General features: G+C 54.3%; 1 protein-coding gene across 10 annotated transcripts in view; it reads left to right on the top strand.

Annotated features, from left to right (window-relative positions):
• The first annotated feature begins 8,773 nt into the window (after positions 1-8,773).
• Positions 8,774-26,894, top strand: part of USP28 (ubiquitin specific peptidase 28) — a 53,246-nt gene continuing 35,125 nt past the window's right edge. For 4 of the 10 annotated variants that reach the window (XM_029074943.2, XM_029074951.2, XM_029074944.2 and 1 more), the window contains exons 1-4: positions 8,775-8,890; positions 21,330-21,407; positions 22,963-23,092; positions 26,378-26,483. In XM_029074943.2, coding sequence (XP_028930776.1) covers positions 8,834-8,890; positions 21,330-21,407; positions 22,963-23,092; positions 26,378-26,483 — 371 coding nt within the window. In that variant the 5' untranslated portion in view covers positions 8,775-8,833. Of the gene's footprint in view, positions 8,891-21,329; positions 21,408-22,962; positions 23,093-26,311; positions 26,484-26,894 lie in introns of those variants that run through there. The other 6 variants (XM_029074941.2, XM_029074942.2, XM_029074946.2 and 3 more) reach the window with 5 other exon arrangements.

Genomic DNA, 26,894 nt, shown 5'->3' on the forward strand with positions numbered 1-26,894 from the left:
GGACAGGGACCGTGTCCAATCTGATCAACTAGTGCCTTCGACTCAGTGTGTCTTGGGTGATAGAGCCCGGGCCTCAGAGTCAGAAGGTCACGAGTTCTAATTCCGGTTCTTCCCCATGTCTGCTGTGAGCAAGTCATTTCACTTCTTTGGACTTCGGTCACCTCATCCGTAAAACGGGGATCAAGAGTTTGAACCCTGTGTGGGCGAGGGCTGCGACCAACCTGACGTGTAACTACCCCAGCGCTTAGAACAGTGCTTGACACAAAGTAATCGCTTAATAGATACCATAAACATTTAAAAAAAAAATTATAAAGCAGTTCGAGCCTCCAAAAGGACTCCTCCCCACTGTGGATGTCGGTGATGTGATAAGGGAGAAGAGAGGGGTTTTGCTTCAGGCAGGGAAGCAGCGTGGCCTACTGGAAAGAGCCTGGGAGTCGGAGGACCCGGGTTCTAACACTGCCTCCACCACCTACCGGTTGTGGGACCTTGGGCAAGTCACTTCACTTATCTATGCCTCAGTTCCCTCATCTGCAAAGTGGGGACTCAGTACCTGTTCTCCCTCCTATTTAGTTGTGAACCCCGGGTGGGATGTGATCACCTCGAGTACGCCACAGGGTTTCACCCTCAGTAAGGGCTTAACAAATATGATAATTCACGTTCTTTTTAGGACAGCGCCAAAAAGGAATTCAGCACGTAGGTCAGTGCCATACACGTAGCCGCCAAACCAGTTCTGCCCGCTATCGAACGCTCCTGAAACCCTGCCTCCTCCAGGAGGTATTCCTGGATTCATTTTCTTCTTCTTAGGCCATATCCTCCCAGCTGCTACCTCAGAATTATTTTGCCCTCCCAGCTACCTGAAGCACTTTTGTACACGTTGCATTACCTACTGCCCAGTTCGAACACTTGTTCATCCCCCCCCATCCATCTTTCCGCTCTCTCTCTGGTAACTGAAAGTTAATTTTGTGTGACTCCCTGTTAGGCTGAAAGCTCCGCGAAGGCAGGAAATGTGTCTTTTACCCAACTCTTAATACAGTGCTTGGCACGTAGTAAGTGCTTAAAAATACTATCAATCAAAAATCGTATTTACTGAGCACTTACAGTGTGCAGAGAAGTGTATTCATTCATTCCTTCATTCAGTAGTATTTATTGAGCGCTTACTATGTGCAGAGCACCGCACTAAGCGCTTGGAACGAACAAGTCGGCAACGGATAGAGACGGCCCCCGCCGTCCGACGGGCTCACGGTCCGATCGGGGGAGACGGACGGACGAGAACGATGGCGATGGATAGAGTCGAGGGGAAGGACGTCTCCTAAAAACCGATGGCGACCGAATAGAATCGAGGCCATGTACGTTTCATTAACAAAATAAATAGGGTGATGAAAATATATACAGTTGAGCGGACGAGTACGGTGCCGAGGGGATGGGAAGGGAGAGGGGAAGGAGCAGAGGGAGATGGGGGGGGAAAGAGGAAAAGTGTACTGAGTGCTTGTGAGAGTACAACACAGCAAATATACCTGACACGTTCCCTGCTCATTACGAGCCACCGTGACTATTACTGTTCCAAGACGGCGATGCTGGCGGTGAGATCGTATTCGCTGGTATTTATCTGAGCGCCGAGGAGGCCCGGTCAGAGGCCCACCCTGACCCTCTGCTGCCTTCTTGACCCCAAAGGTCAAGCCAGCACCAGCTATCAGTCAGTCGATTGTATTTATTTATTGATCGCTTACTCCGTGAAGAGCCCTGTACTAGAGAAGCAGCATAGTGTAGTGGATAGAGCGCAGGCCTGGGAGTCAGAAGTTCATGGGTTCTAATTCCGGCTCTGCCGCTTGTCTGCTGGGTGACCTTGGGCCAGTCACTCAGCTTCTCTGTGCCTCAGTGACCGGGGATTAATGATAATGATAATAAGAAGAAGTATTTTTTAAGCACTTACTCCGTATCAAGCACTGTCCTAAGCACTGGGGTAGGCACAAGATAATCAGGTTGTCCCACGTGGGGCTTCCGGTCTTAATCCCCATTGTACAGATGAGGTAACTGAGGCAAAAAGAAGTTAAGTGACTTGCCCAAGGTCACACAGCAGACAAGAGGTGGAGCCTGGATTAGGGTCCACAACCCTCTGACTCCCAGGCCCGGGCTCTATCCACTACACCATGCTGCTCCTGCATTCTCTCTTAAGAGCGTGAGCCCAGTGAGGGGACGAGGACGGTGTCCACCGTGGTTAATCTGTATCTACCACAGTGCTTAGAACGCTGTTCGGCACATAGCACTTAACAAGTACCATAATTAGTATTATTATTACCACCGAGCATTTGGGAGAGTTCAGTATAACGATACAACAGTGACATCCCCTGCCCACACCAAGCTTACAGTCTAGAGGGTGACAGACATAGCAGTACAAAAATTACAGGTACAGTAACAATAATGGAATCAGTTAAGCGCTTACTATGTGCCAGGCACTCTACTAAGCGCTGGGATAGATACAAGCAAATGGGGTTGGACAGAGTCCCCGTCTCACGCCGGGTTCGCGGGCTCAATCTCCATTTTGCAGATGAGGCAACTGAGGCCCAGAGAAATAAAGTGACCCGCCCGAGGTCACACAGCAGGCGAGCGGCAGAGCCGAGATTAGAACCCACGACCTTCTGACTCCCAGGCCCTTACTCTGCCCACTGAGACATGCCGCTTACATCCCGGCTCTGCCACTCGTCAGCTGTGTGTCTGCGGGCGAGTCGCTTCACTTCTCTGGGCCTCAGTGACCTCATCCGTATAATGGGGATTAACCGTGAGCCTCACGTGGGACAACCCGATGACCCTGGATCTCCCCCAGCGCTTAGAACGGGGCTCGGCACATAGCGAGCGCTTCACGGGTACCGACGTTGTTACATGGGACCGAGGGACAGGTGAATAAAGGGAGCGAATCAGGCCGACACGGAAAGGAGTGGGAAAGGAGGAAATGAGGGCTTCGTCGGGGAAGGGCTCTCGAAGGAGAGGCGCCTTCTGTACGGCTCTGCAGGTGGGGAGAGCGATTGTCTGTCGGATTTGAAGCGGGAGCGAGATTCCAGGCGAGAGGCAGGATGGGGACGAGAGGTCAGCGGCGAGATGGACGAGATCGAGGGACGGGGGGGGGGGGGGAGTTGACATTAGAGAAGCCGAGAGGGCGGCCAGGATTGCGGGAGGAGAGTCGTGAGGCCAAGAGGGAGGGGGCAAGGCCACTGAGTGATAGCTACGCAGAGCCATTTGATCCTTGCCACGGTCATACAGGTCCCCCTAGACGTATGAGAAGCAGCGTGACTCGGTGGAGGGAGCTTGGGAGCCGGAGGTCATGGGTTCGAATTCCGGCTCTGCCACGGGTCTGACTGTGGGCAAGTCACTTACCTCATCTGTAAAATGGGGATTCATTCATTCATTCAATAGTATTTATTGAGCGCTTACTGTGCGCAGAGCACTGTACTGAGCGCTTGGAATGAACAAGTCGGCAACAGGCAGAGACGGTCCCTGCCGTTTGACGGGCTTACGGTCTGGTCGGGGGATTAAGACTGAGCCTCACACGGGACAACCTGATGACCCTGTATCTCCCCCAGCGCTTAGAACAGTGCTCTGCACATAGTAGGCGCTTAACAAATACCAACATTGTTATTATTATTTCCTTAGATCCATAGTCGAGGCACCTACCTATGCAATTATCAGAAGCAGTGTGGCTCAGGGGAAAGAGCACGGGCTTTGGAATCAGAGACCGTGGGTTCGGATCCCAGCTCTGCCACTTCTCAGCTGTGTGACTGTGGGCGAGTCACTTCACTTCTCTGGGCCTCAGTTCCCTCATCTGTTAAACGGGGATTAGGACCGGGAGCCCCACGTGGGACGACCCGATTCCCCTGTGTCTACCCCAGCGCTTAGAACGGTGCTCTGCACCTAGTAAGCGCTTAACAAATACCAACGTGATTACTGAAGAAGCAGCCTGGCTCAGTGGAAAGGGCCCGGGCTTCGGAGTCAGAGGTCATGAGTTCGAATCCCGGCTCTGCCACTTGTCTGCTGCGTGACCTTGGACAAGTCACTTCGCTTCTCTGGGCCTCAGTGACCTCATCTGGAAAGTGGGGATTAAGACTGGGAGCCCCACGTGGGACATCCTGATTCCCCTGTGTGTACCCCAGCGCTTAGAACGGTGCTCGGCACCTAGTAAGCGCTTAACAGATACCAACATTGTTATTATTATTATTAATTCGTATTGCTTTGAAGGGAATCGATTTTCTCTGGGAACCCCTGGTCTTGGTTTCCCCGCTTACAAATCCCAAGCACTTACTACAGTGCTCTACACCCAGTAAGCGCTCAGTAAATGATCTCTCTCCTCAGGGTGTGCGAGCTGGGCACAGCCAAAGGAACAGCTGCGTCCTTGCTCATCTGAGGGCGAGGGGTGTGATGAGGGGGTGAGGACGCAGCTTAAACGAGAAGCACTCTGTCACAGGGCCGTTCCTAATAATGATAATGATGATGTTGGTATTTGTTAAGCGCTTACTATGTGCCGAGCACCGTCTGGGGTAGACGCGGGGGAATCGGGTCGTCCCACGTGAGGCTCACAGTTAATCCCCATTTTACGGATGAGGTAACCGAGGCCCAGAGAAGTTAAGCGAGTCGCCCACAGTCACCCAGCTGACGAGCGGCAGAGCCGGGAGTCGAACTCATGACCTCTGACTCCGAAGCTCGGGCTCTTTCCACTGAGCCACGCCGCTTCCCATTCCTCTCTGTTCCACTTTGCCTGGGGGAAATGCCCCCGTCTCCCCTTGCCTCTGCGTGGTATGTTTCCTCCTCCCCTGTCCCCTTAGAGAAGCAGTGTGGCTCAGTGGAAAGCGCACGGGCTTAGGCGTCGAGGTCGTGGGTCCTAATCCCACCTCCGCCACCTGTCAGCCGTGTGACTTTGGACAAGTCGCTTCACTTCGGGTGCCTCGGTTTCCTCATCTGTCAAATGGGGATGAAGACCGTGAGCCTCACGTGGGACAACCTGAATCCCCTGCATCTCCCCCGGCACACAGTAAGCGCTTAACAGATACCGACGTTATTATTATTATTATTATTATTATTATAAACGCCACTGATTGATTGTAAGCCCTGCTTCGATTCTCCCGAGTTCTGCTTAAATCCTCGCCACTGCCTCTTCGTGCCACTTATATACGTCGCACACGGCGGAGCACTTTTGAATATATGTTATATGCTCCATTACTTAAGCACTAAATCCCTTTCTTCCTTCTTTCTCTTGTCTGTATTTTAGCGTCTTCCTGGCTAGATGGTAAGCACCTCAAGGATGCCGATCGTTTCTACTAGTCTATTGTGATTAATCGATCAATAGATGGTATTTATTAAGTACTAATTCTGAGCAGAGCACTGTAATAGTAGTGACTGTGGTATTTTTTAAACACTTACTGGGTGACGAGTACCGTTCTGAGCGCGGGGTAGAAACGACGTAATGGGGTCCCTTAAGGGGCTCGTAGTTTAAGTAGGAGGAAGAACGGGTATTAAATCTTTATTTTGTACATGAGGGAACTAAGGTACGTGGAAGTTGAGTGGCCTACCCGAGGTCACACGGCGGTTACACGGATTAGAACTCAAGTCCTCCGACTCTCGGGCCTGTGCCCTTTCCATCAGGCCACGCTGCTTCATTCCGTCGTATTTATGGGGCGCTTAGCGTGTACAGAGCACTGTATTAAGCACCGTACTCGTCCGCTCAACTGTATATATTTTCTTTACCCTATTTATTTTAATGAATTGTCCATCGCCCCGATTCTATTTAGTCGCCATCGGTTTTTACCAGATGTTCTTCCCCTCGACTCTATTTATCGCCCTTGTTCTCGTCCGTCCGTCTCCCCCGATCGGACCGTGAGCCCGTCAAACGGCAGGGACCGTCTCTATCTGTTGCCGACTTGTTGGTTCCAAGCGCTTAGTCCAGTGCTCTGCACATAGTAAGCGCTCAATGAATACTATTGAATGAATGAATGAATATTAAGCGCTTGGGAGAGTACAATATAGTGATCAACAGATTCCCCGCCCGCGCCGAGCTTACAGTCTAAGCAGCAGCACGGCGTAGTGGATAGAGCACGGATTCTAATTCCGCTCTGCCACTCGTCTGCTGCATGACCTTGGGCAAGTCATTTCACTTCTCTGGACCTCAGTTACCTCATCTGTAAAATGGGAATTGAGTCCGTGGGCCCCACATGGGATAGGTACCGTGTCCAACTCGGTTTGCCTGTACCCACGCCAGCGCGTAGTACGGTGCCCGTCGCACAGCGTTTAAAAAATGCCGTTATTATTATTAGAGGGGGAGACAGGCATTAGTATCAATAAATAAATTACAGAGTTTGTGGATACTCCCCCTCCCTCAAGGATTGTACGATACAGACGGATGAGTTAGCCACTAAAATAAATTACACGTAAGGAAAGGAACCCCCAACTGAAGTGTATATGTATATAAAGGCTGAGGGGAGAGGGAGGTAGGTTGAAAATCAAGGAGCTTAGTAAGTAAGGAATCAATGCATAGGTGACCCAGAAGGGAGGGGAAATAATAATAATGATGTTGGTATTTGTCAAGCGCTTACTATGTGCCCAGCACTGTTCTAAGCGTTGGGGTAGATACAGGGTCATTAGGTTGTCCCACGTAGGGCTCACGGTCTTTATCCCCATTTTCCAGATGAGGTAACTGAGGCCCAGAGAAGTGAAGTGACTCGCCCAAGGTCACACAGCTGACAAGCGGCAGAGCCGGGATTAGAACCCGTGACCTCTGCCTCCCAAGCCCGGGCTCTTGCCACTAAGGCAGGAAAAGGTTGGTAGTTGAGAGATCGGTCAGGGAAGGCTCCAAAGGGGAGCAACATGGCCCGGCGGAGAGAACTTGGGCTTGGGAGTCAGAAAGACTTGGATTCTCATTCCAGGTCTGCCTCGCGTCTGCTGCGTGACCTTGGGCAAGTCACTTCTCTGGGCCTCAGCTGCCTCATCCGTAACATGGAGATTAATACCGTGAGCCCCACGTGGGCTAAGGGCTGTGTCCAACCCGATTATCTCATACCTAATAATAATGTTGGTGTTCGTTAAGCGCTATGTGCCGAGCACTGTTCTCGGCGCGGCGGGAGATACAAGGTCATCAAGTTGGAGAAGCAGCGTGGCTCAGTGGAAAGAGCACGGGCTTTGGAGTCAGGGCTCATGAGTTCGAATCCCGGCTCTGCCACTTGTCGGCTGGGTGACTGTGGGCGAGTCACTTCACTTCTCCGCGCCTCAGTTCCCTCACCTGTAAAATGGGGATGAAGACCGTGAGCCCCACGTGGGACGACCTGATTCCCCCGTGTCTACCCCAGCGCTTAGAACAGTGCTCGGCACATAGTAAGCGCTTAACAGATACCAACATTATTATTATTATTATTATTAAGTTGTCCCACGTAGGGCTCACAGTCTTCATCCCCATTTTACCGATGAAGTAACTGAGGCACAGAGAAGTTAAATGACTTGCCCAAGGTCACACAGCTGTCTAGTGGAGGAGTCAGTATTAGAACCCACGACCTCTGACTCCGAAGACCGGGCTCTTTCCACTGAGCCACGTTGCCTCTCTATCCCAGCACTTAGAACAGGGCTTGGCGCACAGTAAGCTCTAGAAGTAACGCGGCTCAGTGGAAGGAGCCCGGGCTTGGGAGTCAGAGGTCGTGGGTTCTAATCCCGGACCTGCCGCTTGCCAGCTGCGTGACTTTGGGCGAGTCGCTCGACTTCTCTGTGCCTCAGTTCCCTCGTCCGGAAAATGGGGTTTAAAACTGTGAGCCCCACGTGGAACGACCTGATCACCTCGTATCCCCCAGCGCTTAGAACGAGTGCTTGGCATATAGTAAGCGCTTAACAAATGCCACCATTTTAACAAATACCACCATTATTATCACTGGAGAAGCAGCGTGGCTCGGTGGAAAGAGCCCGGGCTTGGGAGTCAGAGGTCGTGGGTTCAAATCCCGGCTCGGCCACTCGTCAGCTGGGTGACCAGGGGCAGGTCACTTCGCTTCTCTGCGTCTCAGTTCCCTCATCTGGAAAATGGGGATGAAGACCGGGAGCCCCACGTGGGACAACCTGATTCCCCCGTGTCTACCCCAGCGCTTAGAACGGTGCTCGGCACACAGTCAGCGCTTAACAGATATCAACATTAATATTATTATTAATAACATTATAACAACGATATTATCATTCAGCGTGGCTCAGTGGAAAGAGCACGGGCTTTGGAGTCAGGGCTCATGAGTTCGAATCCCGGCTCTGCCACTTGTCGGCTGGGTGACTGTGGGCAAGTCACTTCACTTCTCCGCGCCTCAGTTCCCTCATCTGTAAAATGGGGATGAAGACCGTGAGCCCCACGTGGGACGACCTGATTCCCCCGTGTCTACCCCAGCGCTTAGAACAGTGCTCGGCACATAGTAAGCGCTTAACAGATACCAACATTATTATCATTCTATCTGGCCTAGCGCTTAGTCCAGGGCTTGGCCCATAGGGAGCAATGAACAAATACCGTTAAAAAAGAAAAGAAAGAGGAGGAGGAGGAGGAGGAGGAGGAGGAAGGAAGCGAGGGGAGGAGGTTCCTTGGGGCCGTCCCTCACACCTCCCCCCCCCCCCCCCCGGTCACGTGCGGCGAGGGGGGCGGGGCTGCTCCCCGGCGGGCGCGCGCACGCACGCACGCACGACGCCCTCGGCGTTCCCGCCCGCCGCGGCGTGCGCGGCCCCGCGTGCGTGGGGGGGGGCGGGCGCGCGCGCGGGGGCGGGGCTGAGGGAGCGGAGGAGGGTCGGGGGCGCGCGCGCCGCCCGCCCGTGTCCTTGGGGGAGCGGGGCCGCCTCAGCCATGACGGCGGAGCTGCAGCAGGACGAAGCGGCCGGCGCGGACGACGGCCAGGCCTCGGTGAGCCTCCGGGGGGGGGGGGGGGTCTGAGGGCGGGAGGGGGGCGTCCGGGGAGAGCGGGGCGCCGCGGGGCTGGGGGAGGGGCCGGCGGCGGCGGCGGCGGGAAGGGCTGCGGGGGCCGCCGCCTGTGTGTGTGTGTGTGTGTGTGTGTGTGTTTGGGGCGGGCGGGGGTCCCGGGGGGGACCGACGGGCCGGCCGGGGGGCGGCGGGGGGCGGCCCAGGGCGGAGCGGGAAAACTTCGCAAACCGCCAAAGTTGTAGGCGCGCGGCGCGGCCCGCCCACCCCGCCTCAACCTCACCGTGCCCAAGCACACACACCAACACACACAAAAACACACTCTCCCCCCCACACTCACATTCACACTCTCACTCACACACTCACGCACACAAACACACTCTCCCACACAAACACTATCACACACTCACATTCCCACACAAACACACACTCACTCTCACTCACACACTCAGACACAAACACACTCCCAGACACAGACACACTCACACAAACCCCCCCCCCACACAAGTACACTCTTACACACAAATATACTCACACACAAACACACTCTTACACACACACTCTCAAGCACACACGCACACAGACACTCGCACACACTCTCACACCCTCTCCGTCTCTCTGTCTCCGTCCTTCTCACACTCTCTTTCTCTTTATGTGCCCCATGCGGAGCGGGGCCTGTGTCTAACCCCGTTTGCTTGCGTCCGCTCCGACGCTTAGTACGCTGCCCGGCCTACAGTAAGCACTTAACAAATACCGCAGTTGTTATTATTGTTTGTCTTTCTTTCTCATTCTCTGTCTCTTCTCCCTTTCTCCTGTCTTTCTCTCACCCTCTCCCTCTTTCATTTACGTTCTCTCTCTCTTTCTCTTCCTTTCACTCTCACCCTCTGTCTCTTTCACTCTCTTTTTCTCCCACTCTGTCTCTCTCACTCTAACCCCCTATTTCATTCTCTCACCCTGTCTTTCACTCTCACCCTCTCTCTCCCTTTCTCCTCTCTCACTCTCTCTGTCTCTTTCTCTCACTCCCCCTCTGTCTTTTTCATTCTCTCCCCCTCTGTCTCTTTCACTCTCTCACCCTCTGTCTCACTCTAACCCTCTGTCTTTTTCATTCTCTCACCCTGTCTCTTTCACTCTCACCCTCTCTCTCCCTTTCTCCTCTCTCCTCTCTTTCTCTCACCCTCTGTCTCTTTCACTCTCTCACCCTTCGTCTCTCGCCCTCTGTCTCTTTCATTCTCTCACCCTGTCTCTTTTACTCTCTCACCTCTCTCTCCCTTTCTCCTCTCTCTCTCACCCTCTCTGTCTCTCACTCTCACGCTCTCTGTCTCTTTCACTCTCTCACCTTCTCTATCCAGTCTCTCTCACTCTCACCCTCTGCCTTGTTCATTCTCTCACCCTGTCTCTTTCACTCTCCCCCTCTGTCTTGTTCACTCTCCCACCCTGTCTCTTTCTCCCTCTCACCCTCTCTCTCATCCTCTCCGAGTCTCTCTTCCTCTCACTCTCTCACCCTCTCTGTTTCTCTTTCTCTCTCTGTCACACTTTCTGTTTCTCTCACTCTGTCACACTGCCTCTGTTACACTGTCTCTCTCATTCTTGCTCTCACCGTATCGCACTCTGACTCTCACACTCTCCGTCTCTCTCTGTGTCTCTGTGGGACTTTGTCCGACCTGGTTAGTTCCCCAGTCCATTCGTCGCCTGTGCCCAGATCCTTTTCCTACAAAAATGTGCGGACCATGTTTCCTCACTTCTCAAGAAACTCCAGTGGTTGCCCCTCCGCCTCTGCATCAGACTCCTCACCGCTGGCTTTAAGGTCCTCAATCACCTTGTCCCCTCCTACCTCGCCACTCCCATACTTCATCCCGGGCCCCACACTTCGCTCTTCTCACGCTAACCTTCTCACCGTGCCTCGGTCTCATCTATCTCGCTCTTGACCCCTCGTCCCCGTCCTGCGCCCCTGGCCTGGAACGCCTTCCCTCAAATCTGCCGGCCAGTTTACGCTCCCTAGCTTCAAAACCTTATCGAAGGCACATCTCCTCCAAGAGGCCTTCCCTGACAAAGCCCCCCTTTCCTCTTCTCCCACTCCGCTCCGCATCGCCCTGACTTGCTCCTGTTGTTCGTCCCCCTTCCCAGTCCCACGGCACTTACGTACGCACCTGTGATTTATTTATATTAATGCTTGTCTCCCCCCATATAGACTGAAAGCTCACTGTGGGTAGGAAATGTGAACGTGTCAGCTTATTATTGTATTGAACTCTCCCAAGCGCTTAATACAGTGTTCCGCACACAGTAAGTGCTCAATAAATACGACTGAATGAATACAGTGCCTGGCACACAGTAAATGCTTAACAAATTCCACAGTTATTATTATTATTATTAGTAGTAGTAGTAGTAAGCTCTTTGTGGGCGGGAAATGTGTCAGTTATATTGTAATAGTGTACTCGCCCAAGCATTGAGTACCTTGCTCTGCAAACAGAAAGCTCCCAGTAAATACTATTGACCGATTGACTGTCTCTTTCTGTTGTTTTCTTTCTCTCTCTCTCTCCTCACACCTTCTCTCATTTCCAAACTGGAGAGTTCAGCAATCTGATTTGAGATAGAGGGGAGGGAGGGCTGACGGAGCAGGAGCCGCTGCAAGAGGGTAATCCAGTAATTAATAGAACAGTGAAAAAGGTAGAAAACAATGCTCTCCATCCCAGGCCAGGAGGCGGAACTGTGGATCGGGCGCTTGGGAGAAAACCAAAAGCCCATCAAATGCAAGAATTTAGCCACCTTGAAAGATGCCCCGGGCACAAGATGCCGTAGCCAGTGCGCGTGGGAAAAGGGGCCTTTTATCTGGAAAGTGGGAAATTGCTTTCAATCTTAGGGTCTTATTACTAATGCAGCGTGCCCTCAACTTTGTAAGGGACCTGGAGTGTGAGGGCTGAGCTGTTCTGGACCCACTCCGGAGTTGTTAAAGAAAAATGAGTTTTTCTGGGTGTGTGATTTTGGCACTGAGGAAACCAACCAAGAAGGGAAATCTTCCAAAAGTCCAAACTTCCAAGTGTATTGCATCCACACACCTTTTTCTTCAAGAGACCTTTTTCCTTTAATTTGTAGTATTTTCCTACAAAGAGAGACTCTTAGAAGATTTTTTTTTGGTTACGGTATTTGTTAAGCCCTTACTATGTGTCAAGCACTACTCTAAGCTCTAGGGTAGGCACAAGTTAATTAGGTGGGAAATAGTCCCTGTCCTGCGTAGTTACAGTTTAAGTAGGAGGGAGAACAGGTATTTGATCCCCATTTTACAGTGGAGGAGACTGAGGTAGAGAGAAGCGAATTGACTTGTCCAAGGTCAAACAGCAAGCACTTGGATTAGAACCCAGGTCCTGTGACTCCCAGGCCCATGCTCTTTCCTCTAGGCCATTGTGTTTCTCAAGGCCCTGCTGCGCCTCAGTTGAACTGTATTTGTCTTATGTCTTTCACCATTCTCAGTCAGCTCTGGGTCCTCTAGGTTCTAGAAAGCAGTCCCGAAGATTTTTGTGGTGGTCCCAGCCTTGTATTTCTAATTGGAAATGCCATGGTTTGGAGACCTTAGAAATAAACTTCGGGAAGTTGGGCAACTTTTGCCCCGGTTAGACCCGGAGTTCAGTTCTACTAACGAGGTTTTGAGATTAGTGGCTAAAACACAGTGACTCTGAAACGTTACGGGAAAAGGGGAATGAATTTCAATTACGTCTGTGGCTCCTCCCTTTTGCCAAAGTGGTCCCTCGCCTATTAGCTGAATTTCCCTTGAGAGATGAAGCAGGCTCGTTTGAAGAAGTCAGTGTCTTAACCTTCTACCCGTAGCTTCTGTTTTGGGGGGTGGTTTTAATGGTGACCGTTAAGCGTTTACTATGGACCCGGCACCGGACTCAGCGCCGGTGCAGATACAAGATCAGATTGGACACGGTCCCTGGCCCACATGGGGCTCACCGACTTAATTCCCATTTTACAGGTGAGGGAACTGAGGCAAAGGGAAGGGAAGTGACGTACCAGAGGTCACGCAGCAGGCAAGTGGCACCGCTGGGATCAGGACCCGGGTCCTTCCGACCCCCTGGTCCGGGCTCTTTACACTAGGCCACGTTGCTTCTGCCTTTGTGCGACAGACCCAGCACTCAGATGGTTAACGTCCAGGGGTTGGTTTGTCGAAGTTATTTTGGGAGGCTTTAGGAACCACAGAGCAGGCAGAAAGTCACTTGACCCCTGGCATGTTGCGGAGTGATGACATCTGCCAAACCTCCACGATGATCTCCTTTATGCGGACAGGTGATAAAGCCGAGACCGTTGGTCGTGACTCTACTGCGCCTATAGGTTTTATATTTGTAGCATGATGATGCCGGCCTCCGACATTTGAAAATGGCAGGTTTAAGCAAGTTTAAAGAGTGAAGATATCTGGCAGACTCCCTTCATCTTAATGATCTGCCAGTCGGGAGAGAGATGAGTCAATCAGTGGTATTTATTGAGCATTTACTGTGGGCAGAGCACTGTCCTAAGCACTTGGGAGACTGCAGTACAATAGAGGTGGTAGACCCGCTCCCTGCCCACCAGGAGTTTATAATCTACAGGGGAAGACAGACGTTAAAAGAGATCGGGGATAGGAGAAATGGAGTATAAGGATATTTAGTATAATTTTTAGAATATAAAGCGCTTAGTACAGTGCTCCGCGCACCGTAAGGGCTCAGTAAATACGATTGAATTTCGATAATTGTCGTGGGGCTGGGGTGAGCAGCAAGGTGCTTAAGGGGTACGCAGCCAAGTTCATAGTCGAAGCAGAGGGGAGGGCGGAGCGTGGAAAGAGTACGGGCCTGGGAGTCGGAAGGACCGGGTTCTAATCCCGGCTCTGCCATTTGTAGCGTGATCTCGGGCAAGTGACTTCGCTTCTTTGGGCCCCAGTTCCCCCACCTATAAAATGGGAATCAGGACTTAGAGCCGCATCTGGGACAGGGACCGTGTCCAACCCGATTAATATAGCCAACCCAGTGCTTAGAGCAGTCCTTGGCATATAGCAAGCGCTTAACAAATACCATCAATACTGCTATTGATACCGATAATTGTAAAAATAGCTTTGTCAGGGAAGGCCTCTTGGAGGAGTACAGTGCTCTGCACGCGGTAAGCGCTCACTAAATATGATCGAACGAAAGAGATGTGATTTTAGGAGGGTTTGGTTAAGTGGGGAGAGTGGTGGACTGTAGGGTATGAAGTGGGAGAGAGCTGAGGCCCGAGGGAGGACGTGGACACGGATCAACTCATTCCCCATGTTTGTTGTCGGGGGTGGGGGTTGGAATTCCCTGAGAGATCCCGAAAGGTTGCGACGCCCTCCGGTGAGAAGTTGGGGGTGACTCTTTCCCTCTCGCCCTCCTCCCCCTCGCTTCTTAACTTGTCACAGGGGCTGTTGAAAAATGACACGCCGTTGGGTAAGGAACTAAACTCTGCTCCCTGTCCTGTTCTCGGGAAAGAAAAGGCAGCACTCTTGCCTTCTGATCCTCTAACCGCAGCACCCTTCCCATTTTCAATTTTTGTCTTTCTGTGGGTTTCGTGGCCTTATACTCCGCTCTCTCTTCTATCTGTAAGTCGTTTTATAAATATCTGCCTTCCCCTGTAGTCAGTAAGTTATCAAGTGCTTACTTTGTATACAGCACTGTACTGAGCGCTTGGGAGAGTACAGTACAACGGTCCCCAGAAACATTCCCTGCCCACCACGAGCTTACGGTCTAGAGGGGGAGATAGCTATTGATACAAATAAATCGATTTACAGATACATACACAGTGCCGTGGGGTGAGGGGGGTGAATAAAGGGAGCAAGTCGGGGTGACGCAGAAGGGAGTGGGAGACGAGGAAAGGAGGGCTTAGTCAGGGAAGGCCTTTTGAAGGAGAAGCTCCTCGTGGGCAGGGATTATGTCTACCAGCGCGGCTCAGCGGAAAGAGCCTGGGCTTCGGAGTCAGAGGTCGTGGGTTCGACTCCCGGCTCTGCCACTTGTCAGCTGTGTGACTGTGGGCGAGTCACTTCACTTCTCTGGGCCTCAGTTACCTCATCTGTAAAATGGGGGTTAACTGTGAGCCTCACGTGGGACACCCTGATCACCCTGTATTTACCCCAGCGCTTAGGGCAGTGCTGTGCACAAAGGAAGCACTTAATGCCAACATTATTATTATATCATACTTTCCCAAGCACTCAATGCAATACTCTGCAGACAGTAAATGCTCATTAAATACTATTATTCGATTAAGTGTCTCTCGCCAGGAGCTTTTCCCCCTGAGGGACAGGGATCGTATATCTCAATTCCCATTTGGGAATAATAATAATGATGATGGTATTTGTTAAGCGCTTACTACGTGCTAGGGGTAGATACAAGGTAATCTGGTTGTCCCACGTGGAGCTCACAGTCTTAATCCCCATTTTACAGATGAGGTAACTGAGGCACAGAGAAGTTAAGTGACATGCCCAAAGTCACACAGTTGACAAGTGGAAAGGTGGGATTAGAATCCACGACTTCTGTCTCCCAGGACTGTGTTCTTTCTACTAAGCCAGGCCACGTACTCTTTCCCGGGACTTAGAACAGTATTCTGCACCCTGTTAGCGCGTAATAAATGCTATTATTACTCCGGAATAGGTGCCCAGGGGGACCTGGAGGGGTGGGATGGCCCGGTGATATGCCCCCCCAGCAGGGATCAAGCCCCCTCATATGAGCCCCCAACCCAAGGTGGATGAGCCAGTCCCTTGAGGGCCTGGTTCCTCACACGCTTCAACCACTTATAATAATAACGATAACAATAATTGTGATATTTGCTAAGCGCCAGGCGCTGTGCTAAGCGCCGGGGTAGATGCAAGACGACCGGGTTGGACACGGTCCCAGTCCCACACGGGGCTCACGGTCTTAATCCCCATTTGACGGATGAGGGAACTGAGGCCCAGAGAAGTGAAGTGGCGTGGCCGAGGTCCCACGGCGGCAGGCAAGTGGCGGGGCCGGGATTAGAAGCCAGGTCCTTCCGACTCCCAGGCCCGTACTCTAACCACTAGGCCAAGCCGCTTCTCGTGGAGTCTGCCCGGTCCACAGAGACCTGCCTCACGGAAACAGTTATAACGAGGTCAACCGACCCATTTCAGAGCGGGTCAGAGCGTAGCGCCGGTGGTAATTTTCAGGGCTTTGTAAAACCTGCCACTCCCAGCGCCTTTTTAATCATTGACTTTCTTAGCCGCCCTCCTCTTCTGTTCTGTTGACTTTCCTCTTCCTTTTCCCCAGCCCTCATTGACTGTTTATTTCTTTTCTCCCCCTCCCCGTCTGTTCAGTCGGGAACCTTCCCCCTCGGTCGACTCCCACAACTCGAATGCCACGGCATCAGCTGCAATGGCGTCAGGCTAAACAACGCGTTGGAAACGGGCTGACAATTGGCATGACACCAGCGGGAAGCTTTCCATATGGACCGCCTGTTTCTAAATATTTGCGCCGAAGAGAAATAAACGGGTGTCAAAAGAGAGACGAGAGCGTGGATGTCACAGTGTAAAACCCCGAGGGAGAGTGGGTGAGAGGCAGGGACGGAGAGGAGCAAATGGGTAATAATAATACTAATGTTGGTGTGTGTTAAGCGCTTACTAGGTGCAGAGCACCGTTCTAAGCGCTGGGGTAGACACAGGGGAATCGGGTTGTCCCACGTGGGGCTCACGGTCTTAATCCCCATTTTACAGATGAGGGAACTGAGGCCCAGAGAAGTGAAGTGACTTGCCCACAGATACTGAAGTGGAGCCCGGAGCGGTGATGGGCTGGCGGATGGGGGGTGGGGGGGCTGACTCCCCTTTCCCACAGCTCGAGCCCTCCCTCTGTTTTCACGGGAAAACAGGAACGCTGATTAGGGATAGATCATATATCTATCCCTATATATATATATATTAAGGATAGATTAGATATAGCCTACTTTCCCAAGCACTCAGTACAATGCTCCGCAGACATTAAATGCCCAGTAAATACTATTCATTGATTCCGTGTCTCTCGCCAGGAGCCTCTCCCCCTGAGGGACAGGGATCGCATCTCTTAATTCCCCTTTGGGCACGATAATGATGATGATGGTATTTGTTAAGCGCTTACTATGTGCCAAGCACTGTTCAAAGCGCTAGGGGTAGATACGAGGCAATCGGGTCGTCAGGTTGATTTAAATAATGGCATGTAAAATCCTCTTTCTCTAGCAGAGTGCTATCTGCCCCGGCAGCGCGGCTCAGTGGAAAGAGCCCGGGCTTGGGAGTCCGAGGACGTGGGTTCGAATCCCGGCTCTGCCCCTTGACCGTGGGCAAGTCACTTCTCTGTGCCTCGGTGACCTCATCTGTAAAATGGGGATTAACCGTGAGCCTCACGTGGGACAACCCGATGACCCCGTATCTACCCCGGCGCTTAGAACGGTGCTCTGCCCATAGTGAGCGCTTAACAAATACCAACATTAGACATTAGAGCTCTCTGTGAGTGTAACGGAACGGCAGGGACTCCATCTGTTGCCGACTTGTTCATTCCGAGCGCTTAGTACAGTGCTCTGCACATAGTAAGCGCTCAATAAATACTACTGAATGAATGAATATGCTGAGCCAGGTGTACGTGGTGAAAATCACCTCTCGGGCCCTCTTTCCTTCTAGCAGTTTTAAGTTAGTGCTCAGCCCAGTTTGGGATTTTTATTTTACGGTATCTGTTAAGCACTCACTGTGTGTCAATCGGTCGTATTTATCGAGCTCTTATAACGTGCAGAGCACTGTACTAAGCGCTTGGGACAGTACAGTACAACAGAGTTGGTAGACCTGTTTCATTCAGTCTTATCTACCGAGCTCTTACTGTGCGCAGAGCACTGGGACTAAGCACCTGGGAGAGTACGGTATAAGAGTAAACAGAGCTTACAGTCTAGAAGGGGAGACAGACGTTAATATAAATTACAGATATGGATGTAAAGTGCTGTGGGGCTGGGAGGGGGATGAATAAAAGGAGCAAGTCAGAGTGATGCGGAAGGGAGTGGGAGAAGAGGAAAGGAGAGCTTCGTCCGGGAAGGCCTCTTGGAGGAGATGTGCTTTCGGTAAGGCTTCGAAGCGGGGGAGAATCATCGTCCGTCGGACGTTCCCCGCCCACGGCAGGTTTACAGTCTAGAGGGACCGTACCAAGCTCTAGGGCGGATACGGGCTGATCGGGTCGGACCCGGTCCGTGTCCCGCGTGGGGCTTCCCGTCTTAATCCCCATTTTCAGATGAGGAAACTGAGGCTCGGAGCAGTTAGGCGACTCGCCCAAGGTCACAGAGCAGACAAGTGGCAGAGCCGGGATTAGAATCCAGGTGCACCGACTCGCGGGCCGGGCCTCTATCCACTGGCCCACGGTGGATGGGGATGGTCCCCTCTGTGCAAGCTGAGGAGGGGCCAGAGCGAGCTCGGGGCAGAGCCAGGCGGGACGCTCGGCCCCCGAGGGACAGGTTTTCCCCTTAATGGGGTATCGTCTGCCCGTCTCCCCCGATCAGACCGTGAGCCCGTCGGACGGCAGGGACCGTCTCTATCTGCTGCCGGCTTGTCCGTTCCAACCGCTTAGTACGGTGCTCTGCACGTAGTGAGCGCTCAATGCATACTGTCGAATGAATGAATGAATGAATGACTTCCAGCGCGGTAGTTGAACTGATTCGGGAAGAGCCTCCCTGTGCGGTTTGGAAAGCTTGCTCTCTGTCGAGCGTCAGTAGAGGCTAGGCGAGAGAGCGTAACCGTCCTCGGAGGTGTCGACGGCCCCAGCCTCCCGTTTCCGGGGGCCGGGGGAGGGGGCCGTCTTGGGCCAAGCTCTCACTTAGCGGCTGAGTTCTCCGCCTCAGAACCGGTTAGGCTGGTGGCCCCCAGCCAACCTGGAAGGGGTGAGGCCAGAAAGGCCCCCGGCTGCTTTTTTCCCTGCCCGGGCAGGAAGAGGATTAGGAGAGCTCCCGGGGATCACCAGCCATCCTTCCGTCTCTACGTCTTAGATTGGGAGAATTTGGCTCACCTCTACCCTTCCTCGAGCAAGGGCCGCCATTTCCCTGTGGCATAGAGAACAGGGCCCGGGCCGGGAGTCAGAATAATAATAATACTAGTGGTGTTTAAGTGCTTACCGCGTGCCAAGCGCTGGGGTAGACACAAGATAATTGGTTTGGACACAGTCTCCGTCCCACGCAGGGCTCCCACTCTCGATCCCCATTTGCCAGATGAGGTAACTGAGGCAAAGAGAAGTGAAGTGACTTGGCCGAAGCCACGCAGCGGACAGGTGGCCGAGACGTCCGGGCCCGTGCCCTCTCCGCTAGGCCGTGCTGCTTCCCCAGAAGGAGCTGGGTTCTGCTCCTCGCCCCGCCGCTTGTCTGCTGGGTGACCTTGGGCACGTCACTTCACTGCCCTGGGCCTCGGCGATCCAGGCTCAGGTTACAAGAATCTGTGGCTTTGCGAGGATCGGTCGACGTAGGATGAAGATTTGAATCTTGGGGCTCTCTATCCAGTGGCGAACCGTCACCGCTGCCCAACAGATTGTCAGCTCCTCGAGGGGAGGGATCCTATCTCCCAGCTCGGCGTGGCTCAGTGGAAAGAGCCCGGGCTTGAGAGTCAGAGATCGTGGGTTCGGATCCCGACCCTGCCGCTTGTCAGCTGTGTGACTGAGGGCGAGTCACTTCACTTCTCTGGGCCTCATCTGGAAAATGGAGATTAAGACCGTGAGCCTCACGTGGGACAACCTGATTACCCTGTATCTCTCCCAGCGCTTAGAACGGTGCTCTGCACGTAGTAAGCGCTTAACAAATACCAACGTTATTATAATTGTTATTATTCTTGTGCTCCTTCAGGCACTTAGTACAGTGGTCTCCGCACACTAAGCACTCAGGAAATGCTGTTGATCGATTAACTGACATCTTCTGGATGTCTAGACTCTCCCTAGACTGTAAGCCCGTTGTGGGTCTACCGTGTCTAACTTCTCTGTGCCTCAGTTACCCCATCTGTAAAATGGGGATTAACCGTGAGCCTCCCGTGGGACGACCTGATGACCCTGTATCTCCCCCAGCGCTTAGAACGGTGCTCTGCCCGTAGTGAGCGCTTAACAGATACCAACATTGTTAACATTATTATTATGACTACCAACTCTGTTACACTGTTGTACTCTCCCAAGTGCTCAGTACAGTGTCACGCACCTCGTAAACGCTCAGTAAATGGGGTTGATTTAGGAATTTAGGAATTTAGTCTAGGAATTCTAGGATGCGCTTAGGGGATGTGTTCCTGAACTGTCCTCGTAAATCGACTGGGCTAGGCTTCTTTCTCTTCCTGAAAAACCACCGGCATACTCAGAGGCGTGACATCCCTTGAGGTATCGGGGACCCGGAACATGCCGTGGAATTACCACGGCTGTGTTTAAGACTTTACAGAAGCGATCCAGAGCCAGAGTTTTCAACTGATGCGTATTTTCTCGGGGAGTCCAAGAAAATCCCTCTGCCGCCTTCGCTTTCGCACTCCCGGCAAGTCAGAGCTACAGTTTTCACTGGGCCTTGGTTATCTCCTCCATTCGCTGGGTGTCCGGAAATTTATCGTGAGCGTTAAGTGACACACGCGAGTGGTGTGCCCGGCCGGACCTAAAATAGCCGCCCTTTTCCCCCATGCGAATTCCTGGGACTCCTTGTATGTCCCTTGCGCCGCCCTTCTCCGTCAGCGGCATCTGTTGAGCGTTCACTGGGGGCAGAGCACGGACGAAGCAGGTGGGAGAGTGCAGTGCAAGAACGCCGGTAGACACGATCCCTCACCGGTCAACCGGTGGTATTTACTCAACGCTTACTGTGGGCGGAGCACTGTACTGAGCGTTCGGGAGAGTTCGGGACAGTAGCAGCGGGAAACAAGATCCCTAATCAGTCAGTCAGTGGGATTTAGCGAACGCTTACTCTGGGCAGAGCACTGTGTTAAGCGCTGGAGAGAATACAATGAGACCGAGTCGGTAGGTACGTTCCCCGCGGACGACGACAACGAGGGTACCAAAAAGACGACCTCGGGGAGCTCACCGAAGGGTAACTCGGAGACTTTACGACCTCCTCTGGGCTCAGAGAGGGAGCTTGGGAGGCCTGATGAATTGTCCCAAGGCCTGTTCCCTCTCCCCGGGAATTGTCCTCCCCCTACCCAAGTGGGCTCTGTGGAATGGTAAGCCCAGAGTTTTGGGGTGCATCTACCCCAGCAGCACCCCACCCCGGTAGTCCCTCTAGGCTGTAAGCTCGTCGTGGGCAGGGAATGTGCCTGTTCCCTGTTATATCGTCCTCTCCCAAGCGCTCAGAACAGCACTCTGCACAGGGTAAGCGCTGAACGAATACAACTGACTGACCTCCGATTGAAATGGGAGGCGCCTGGTTCCCTGGAGTGTCTGAGGGGGATTCTGGCCAGTTGTCTTTCTCACCTGGGCTTCCCGTTGGATCTCCACAGAGCTGCCAGAAGCTGTTAAGGCAGCTGAAGGAGATCACTGGCATCCAGGACCCTTCCTTTCTCCACGAGGCCTTGAAGGTTGGTGTGTGGCCCTCCTGTCAGAGGTGGTTACCGAGCCGCTCTTCTTTTCCTTCTTCGTCACTCTTCCCCCCCTTCCAAGTCCTACCGAAGGCGCACCTCCTCCAAGAGGCCTTCTCGGACTAAGCCCCCTTTTCCTCAGTTCCCCCTCCCTTCCGCGTCACCCCGACTCCCTCCCTTTGCCCTTCCCTCCTCTCCCCACCCCATAGCACTTCTGCGTATAGGTATATATCTATAATTCTATTTATATTGACGCCCGTTTACTTGTTTTGATGTCTGTCTCCCCCCTCCTAAACTGGAAGCCCGCTGCGGGCAGGGATTGTCTCTCTCTATTGCCGAACTGTACTTTCCGAGCGCTTAGTATGGCGCTCTGCACCCAGTAAGCGTTCAATAAATAGGATCGAGTGAGTGAACGAGGCGCTTGCTTCGTGCCAGGCGCCGTACTGAGCGCCGGCGTCGAGACAAGCTAATCAAGTTGGATGCAGTCCATGTCCCACATGGAGGTTCACGGTCTGAGTGATGATGATGATGATAATTTTGGTCTTTGGTAGGTGCTCACAATGAGCCAGGCGCCGTACCGAGTACTGGGGCGGATGCAAGATCATCGGGTCGGACACAGTCCGCATCCCACTTGGGGCTCACGGTTTTAATCCCCGTTTTATAGATGAGGTAACTGAGCCGCAGAAAAACGAGGTGACCCGCCCAAGGTCACGCAGCCAGCAAGTGGTAGAGCTGGGATTGGAGCCCAGGTCCGCCGACTCCCAGACCCGTGCTCTCTCCGCTAGGTCGTGCTGGGAGAACGGGTATTGAATCCCCATTCTTCATCCGAGGAAACTGAGGCAGAGAGAAGTTAAGTGATTTGCCCAGCATCATGCAAGAGACAGGAGCCAGAGCTGGGATTAAAACCCAGGTCCTCTGACTTCCAGGCCCGTGACCTTTCCACCAGCCCAAGCTGATTCCCTGTTTCCTCCGAACACTTCCATTTTCCTCCCTTCCCGACCCTCCGATCGAAAGGACTCCCGGAATCTCATCTGGGAATGAGGGATTTGGGGACCGGGGCCTCTCTCTTCATTCACTTCTCCTGTAGGAGGGCTTCTCCGGGTAATTTCTAAATTCCCCAAACCATTTCCCCAACCGCTGGCAATTCGGGACTTCCACACCACCTGAGCCCTGGAACACTCTTAATGAATCAGTCGGTGGTATTCATTGAGCTCATGCTATGTGCGGAGCACTCTACTAAGCATCTGAGAGAGTACAGCAGATCGCCTGAAGAGCTTACGTACGTATCTTACGGGTCCTGTTTCTTAAGCACTTGCTCCCGTACGTTTCCGCTCTTCCTTCTTCCTCCCAGCCGTGATGTATCTTAGGGTCCGTCCCTCACATAGATTGCAAGTCCGTCGAGGGCGGGGATCGGGTCTGCGGACCCTGCTGTCCTCTCCCCGGCGCTCAGCACAGTGCCCTGCCTGCGGTAGGTGCTCGCCGAGTCCCGGCGAGTGATCGGGCGGATCCCGCGGGACGGGACGCGCCCAGCCGAGGTGCCTTTCTTCCCTCTCAGGCCAGCGACGGTGACATAACCCAGGCCGTCAGCCTCCTCACCGACGAGCGGGTGCGAGAGCCCAGCCGGGATGCTGCCGCCGAACCTTCGGAGAGCGAGGGAAGTGCTGCCAGCCAAGAAAGCTCGGCCAGTAAGTGGGCACCGCCGGGCGCGTCCGGCCTGGCCGCGACGGGGAGTGGGGGGCGGGGGCCGGGGCAACTCCGCTCGGCAACCTGGCCTCCCCGAGGGGAAGAAGCATCCACAGATTCCGGCACCCGCGCGTCGTGAGGTCCGAGAAGACCCAAGTCCTCCCCGCTGAGGACCCCCGCCCCCGCCCTCCGTTTGCTCTGCTCCAGTAACGCGATAATAACGTTGGTATTTGTTAAGCACTCGCTACGGGCGGAGCACCGTTCTAAGCGCCGGGGTGGATACAGGGTCATCAGGTTGTCCCACGTGAGGCTCACGGTCTTCATCCCCATTTTCCAGATGAGGTGACCGAGGCACAGAGAAGTGGGCAAGTCACAGTCACCCAGCCGCCAAGTGGCAGAGCTGGGATCCGAACCCATGTCCTCTGACTCCCAAGCCCGGGCTCTTTCCACTGAGCCGCAGCGGCGGGGTGGCTGAAAGACCTACGGTGGCGTGGGGGTTTTTCTGGTGGTATTAGGCATCCACCGTGTGCCGAGCACTGTACTAAGCGCCGGGGTAGAGACGAGTTAATCAGGTTGGACACAGTCCCCGTCCCACGGTCTTCATCCCCGTTTTACAGATGAGGTAACCGAGGCAGAGAGAAGTGAAGTGACTCGCCCGAGGTCACACAGCAGACAAGTGGCGGGGCCGGGGTCGGAACCCGGATCCCTCCGACTCCCAGGCCCGTGCTCTGTAATAATAATAATGTGATGATGATGGCGATATTTAAGCACTTACTCGGTACCGGTTGCTGGGGTAGATCCGAGGTAATTGAGGTGGACACAGTCCTCGTCCCACACAGGGCTCACGGTCGTAATCCCCGTTTTACCGACCAAGTAACCGAGGCACGGAGAAGCTTGCCCGAGATCACACGGCGGACGGGTGGCGGAGCCGGGATCGGAACCCGGATCCCTCCGACTCCCAGGCCCGTGCTGTCACCACTGGGCCACGCCGCGTCTGGGTTCGGCCCGGCAGCCGCCTCAGGAGCCGCGCGGGAATCGCCGCCCCGGAGTGCCGGGGGACCGGGCGCGGAGGCGGGGCGCTCAGTTCGGCTCGCGGGGCGAGAGGCAGCCGGGAAGCCGCTGTCTCGGTGGCCACGAGGGGTTTATTCGGAGGACGCTCCCCACGCCCTCATCTGCCTGTCGTCGAAACTAATAATGATAACAACGTTGGTATCCGTTGAGCGCTCGCTATGCGCCGAGCACCGTTCCGACCGCTGGGGTAGACACAGGGGAATCGGGTCGGCCCACGCGGGGCTCCCCGTCTTCCTCCCCATTTTACAGATGAGGTCACTGAGGCGCCGAGAAGTGAAGTGACTCGCCCAAAGTCACCCGGCTGCCAAGCGGCCGAGCCGGGGTTCCAACCCATGACCTCTGACTCCAAAGCCCGGGCTCTCATCCACTGAGCCACGCTGCTTCTCAACTCCTTGCTCTTCGGTTGGTTCCTCCTCCGCGAGTCCTTTTCCGGGTTTTGGGATCCCTCCAGACCGTAAGCTCCCGGCGGGCAGGGATGTATCCGTCAACTCTCCGGTGTTGCATTCTCCCGGTCGCTCAGTACAGCGCTCCGCTCACGGTAACCACTCAGAAAATATGATTGAGAAGCGGCCCGGCCAGTCGGCCGGAGCACGGCCCCGGAGGGCAGAGGACCCGGCTTTTGATTCCGACTCCGGCGTGGCTCAGCGGAAAGAGCCCGGGTTTAGGGATCGGAGGTCGTGGGTCCCGATCCCGGCTCCGCCACCTTGTCGGCTGTGGGACTTCGGGCGAGTCACTTCGCTTGGCGGTGCCTCGGTCACCTCATCTGTCAGATGGGGACTGAGACGGTGAAGCCCCGTGTGGAACAGCCTGATTACCCTGTATCTACCCCAGTGCTTCGAGGGTTCGACTCCCGGCTCTGCCGCTCGTCAGCTGGGCGACTGTGGGCGAGTCACTTCGCTTCCCTGGGCCTCAGTGACCTCATCTGTCAAATGGGGATTAACTGTGAGCCTCACGAGGGACGACCCGATCGCCCCGCGTCTCCCCCAGCGCTCAGAACGGCGCTCCGCACGTAGTAAGCGCTTAACAGATGCCAGTGTTGTTGTTATTACTCGGCACCTGGTGAGCGCTTAAGGAATACCGACGTTATTGTTATTATTATTATTAACTCCTCCGCTTGTCTGCTCTGTGACCTTGGACGAGTCGCTTGGCTCCTCTGGGCCTCAGTTCCCTCGTCTGTCAAGCGGGGATTGAGACCGGAGCCCAACGTGGGGCGGGGACCGTATCCGACCTGGTGAGCTTGTCTCTGTCCCAGGGCTGGGCAAAGCGCCTGGCGCACAGTAAGCGCTCGACAAGTAGCGTTAAAAAAGAAAAAAAAAAGTTGGATTTCTTCAGGAAATGCGGGCCCCACGAGGCGCTGCGGTCCCTTCCCCCCCCCCCCCGGTCCCCCCGCCGTAGAGGCACGCCGATGCTCCAGACCTGTCGGCGAGCCTTTCCCTAAGCGGCGAGGAAGATTTTTAGCTCCCGGGAAGGAGGGGCCATTGCATTTCAACGGCTTGGTGAGCCGAAAGCTCCTCGTGGGCAGGGAATGTGTCTGCCAACTCTCTTATATGTGCTGGGCGTAGCGCCCTGCGCACGGTGAGCGCTGAGCAAATACGAACGATCGAGGCACCGGTTGGCCTGATGTTCCGGCCCGCCGGAAGCCCCGGCGGTCGCAGCTGCAGCCGGGGAAGATCTGGGATTCCCATCAGTCGTAATTATCGAGCGCTTACGGCGTTTAGGGCGCCGCACCGAGCGCTCGGGAGAGCGCGGCACGATACAGCGGACTGGTTCCCTGCCCACAGCGAGCTTACAGCCTAGAGAGGGAGACGGGCGTCAATATAAATAAGGAAATCACAGAGAGGCACCAGAGTGCCGTGGGCCCGGAGGAGGGAATCGGGGTGACACGGAAGGGAACGGGAAGAGAGGAGCGAAGGCGTAGGCGGGGGCAGCCTCTTCGGAGGAGGTGTGCCTTCAATAAGGCTCCGTCGCGGGGGAGAATAACCGTCCGTCGGATTTGAGGAGGGAGGCCACTCCGGGCCCGAGGCAGGATGCGGGCAAGAGGTCGGCGGCGAGGTCCGGGAACTCGAGGTGACCAGGTTGGCCTCAGAGGCGAGAAGTGTGCGGGCGGTAGGAGAGTAGACGGCGAGGTGAAGGAGCCGTTGTCCCGGCAGGATTCTCTCCCCGGACTGATGAGGGGGAACGGACGTTCTCGTTGCCGTTCTCCGTTCCTTTTGCAGAAGTGATCGACCTGACTCACGACAACAAAGATGACCTCCAGGCAGCCATTGCTCTGAGTCTGCTGGAGTCCCCGAAAATTCCAGCGGACCAGAGAGATCTCGACAGGTCATTTGATTGATTTTACTACGTCTTTTTTTCTTTAACGGTATCCGTTTAGCGCTTCCCACGTGCCGGCCACCGTGCGGAGCGCTGGGGTAGTCACAGGCAAATCAGGTTGGCCACGGGCCCCGTGACATCGCGCAGGGCCGGGTAGGAGAGTCCCTCCGCAGGTGAGACGGGCTTACCCGGGTCTGCTTCGATCTGTGTTTATTTTACGTCCTGCTCCCCTCCTAGACCGTAAGCCCGCTGTGGGCCGGGGGTCCGTCGGTTTACGGTCGTGTCGTACTCTCCCGAAAGCTTAGCGTGGTACTCCGCGCACGGCGAGCGCTCGGGTACGATTGACTGACCGACTGACATCACCCGCCCCGCCGCGCCGCTTCGGCACTGACTGGGCGGAGCCTCCCGGTTTGGAGTCGG

Source organism: Ornithorhynchus anatinus, chromosome 11, assembly GCF_004115215.2.
Source record: "Ornithorhynchus anatinus isolate Pmale09 chromosome 11, mOrnAna1.pri.v4, whole genome shotgun sequence".
NCBI classification, from domain to species: Eukaryota; Metazoa; Chordata; class Mammalia; order Monotremata; family Ornithorhynchidae; genus Ornithorhynchus; species Ornithorhynchus anatinus.